Source organism: Pyrus communis, chromosome 14, assembly GCF_963583255.1.
Source record: "Pyrus communis chromosome 14, drPyrComm1.1, whole genome shotgun sequence".
In the NCBI taxonomy this organism is placed as follows: Eukaryota; Viridiplantae; Streptophyta; class Magnoliopsida; order Rosales; family Rosaceae; genus Pyrus; species Pyrus communis.
Window position 1 is genome coordinate 4,522,441 of NC_084816.1, and position 2,169 is coordinate 4,524,609.

A 2,169-nucleotide genomic window follows, 5' to 3' on the forward strand; every position below is an offset into this window, starting at 1 on the left:
CATATGTGAACGTGACAACCATGATCTGTTAACGTCAACTTTTAATACATAACATATAGAATAATACGTGACAAATGTTTAGGGTTTAGTGTTCATATATCTCTACTTATAAGATATATTAACAAAATAATTAAACGTGTTATAATATAAGTGGAATATTACAGCATGATAGTGATAAAAGATGCCGAAAAGTCTCTCGGTATTAGTATTATTCAACCTATAAATGGAGCAAATATTTGGCCTCCCATGCTTCTTGTATATAATCATATCAGAGGCTCAGAGCCAACCAGAGAGAGAGAGAGAGAGAGAGAGAGATGGGGTTTGGAGGTACTCAGCTGTGCTTGTGTCTTTTGCTTGCCTTTGCTGTAATATCTTCATCTGCTCGGAACACCATTCTATTTTCAGGTATGCCGCCGTATATGTCTCTCTTTACCTATATCTACTTCAACCACTTGTTGACGTAAAACTTACCCGCAACGAGTCGAGTTTCATACCCTTCTTTCTGTGCATCGATCTCCATTGATCATGTGAACAGAGAGGAAATGAAATGCGTTGCAAGCAAGTCTTCTCCTACCGTCCTTCAACTGATGCAAAATAACAATCATCTCCAAAGCCATTGAATTTGCTATTCTTTTCCAATCTTAACCATTGGAGGATTATTATGTTGGAAATTAATTCTATAATACCCTATATTTTGTCTCGTTACGATATACAAATGAACCTTACTATTATTTAATATAAAGAATATAAATCTAGGAATAAATAATTCATTATTGATCAGCAAGCGTCAGGTATCCGTTGCCTGCGTTTTGGAATTGGGTTGCAGGTGTTGAAGTGTGTGCAACACCAGCTGGGTTTGCGCATTCATAGTCGTATAGTCTCATGACTCTCATCTCATGCATCCATATATATATATATATATATGTGTTTTGTCTCTTTTATATATTATTTGTATATTTGCTAGTTGTGCTTATGGACACTGCTCACACACCAATTGAAACTTTGTCTAAACCATTTTCCCTAGAAGCCCTAGATCCTCTCGTTGGAAAGGAACTTCCATATCCCCGTTTATTGTTCCTTTATCATGTAGTGAGAGATAACGACAATTAATATTCTCATTTCCGTGTCACGTGAAGTGAGAAATAAAGAGGAGCCAAAGAAATGGGTGGAGAAGTCCTTAGACTAATTAGCACTGTCATTTTTTCTCTTTGACCCTAAGATAGAGAATATATAAGGATATTGTTTGCTTTGATTCTTGGCTAGCTAAGTGTGCCTTGTATATTCACAACATAGGTCTCATAACGTTAGTGTTTATAAGGCAATATAAGTTTGACAAAAAAACATTATTTCGTATATACTAATATACATATATCTTTTGTAATTAGTTTGTTTACAAGGTGTTTATTTATTGTTGTAATGTACTAAATATTATGCAATGGAAGCTAATTTTCTTCTTTCCTTTGTTGGTGCTTGGTTATACACTATAGATGATGAGTTGGTGGTGGCCATGGAGATGGAGGGTAGGTCTTTGAGGGTGACGACAAATGACTACAATGACCCAACTGCCAATCGAGGGCATGATCCCTCCCCCGCCTCTTCAAGAGTCAAATCCAGAGGAGACGGCGGCCGGAAGGGCTAAAGCTTAAAAATGTAATATATTGCTTGAAAAGGCTATTATATTGCCTCATGTGTAACATGATTTCATTTTTTTTTCCATTGGGTGCACCCAAGTTATATCTCAAATAAAAATTGTACTCAAAATATTCTTATTCTATCTTTTAGCTACATTAAATAAGCGATGACCGTAATCTATATTATTTGTTGACAAATTTTTTTTTGTTAATTAAAAAAGTATGGAAAGACGATTTGGTCTATATTCATAATTCATAAAAATATTAGAAAAGAAAAATTATGGACATCAAGGTAGTTGCACCAAAAGAATTTTATTTTTATTTTTCTCTTCATCGCTCACATATCATCAAAGCATCACACCCCACTCTATCTCTGCCCAACGCCTCTTTTCTTAACTGCACAAACCTCTGCAAAACAAAACAAAAAAAAGTTAGGGTAGTAGTTAATAATACTTACCTATACACTGAAATTTTGTGCTCATAAGAAAAAAAACATATGTAGAATAAGTACTCTAGCTTATCTCACTTTTAATTTGGG

At 34.7% G+C, this 2,169-nt stretch overlaps 1 protein-coding gene across 1 annotated transcript; it reads left to right on the forward strand.

Annotated features, from left to right (window-relative positions):
* The first annotated feature begins 314 nt into the window (after window positions 1-314).
* On the forward strand, window positions 315-1,747 carry LOC137714888 (protein PSY3-like). The gene is made up of 2 exons (XM_068454046.1): window positions 315-405; window positions 1,488-1,747. Exons 1-2 carry the CDS (start codon window positions 315-317, stop codon window positions 1,637-1,639), a joined length of 243 nt encoding a protein of 80 aa, XP_068310147.1. The 3' UTR covers window positions 1,640-1,747.
* The last annotated feature ends 422 nt before the right edge of the window (window positions 1,748-2,169 follow it).

Coding starts and splice junctions, on each gene's coding strand:
- LOC137714888 (XM_068454046.1), top strand. CDS start 315: ATGGGGTTTGGAGGTACTCAGCTGTGCTTGTGTCTTTTGCTTGCCTTT. Junction 406..1,487: donor GAACACCATTCTATTTTCAG/GTATGCCGCCGT, acceptor TATACACTATAG/ATGATGAGTTGGTGGTGGCC.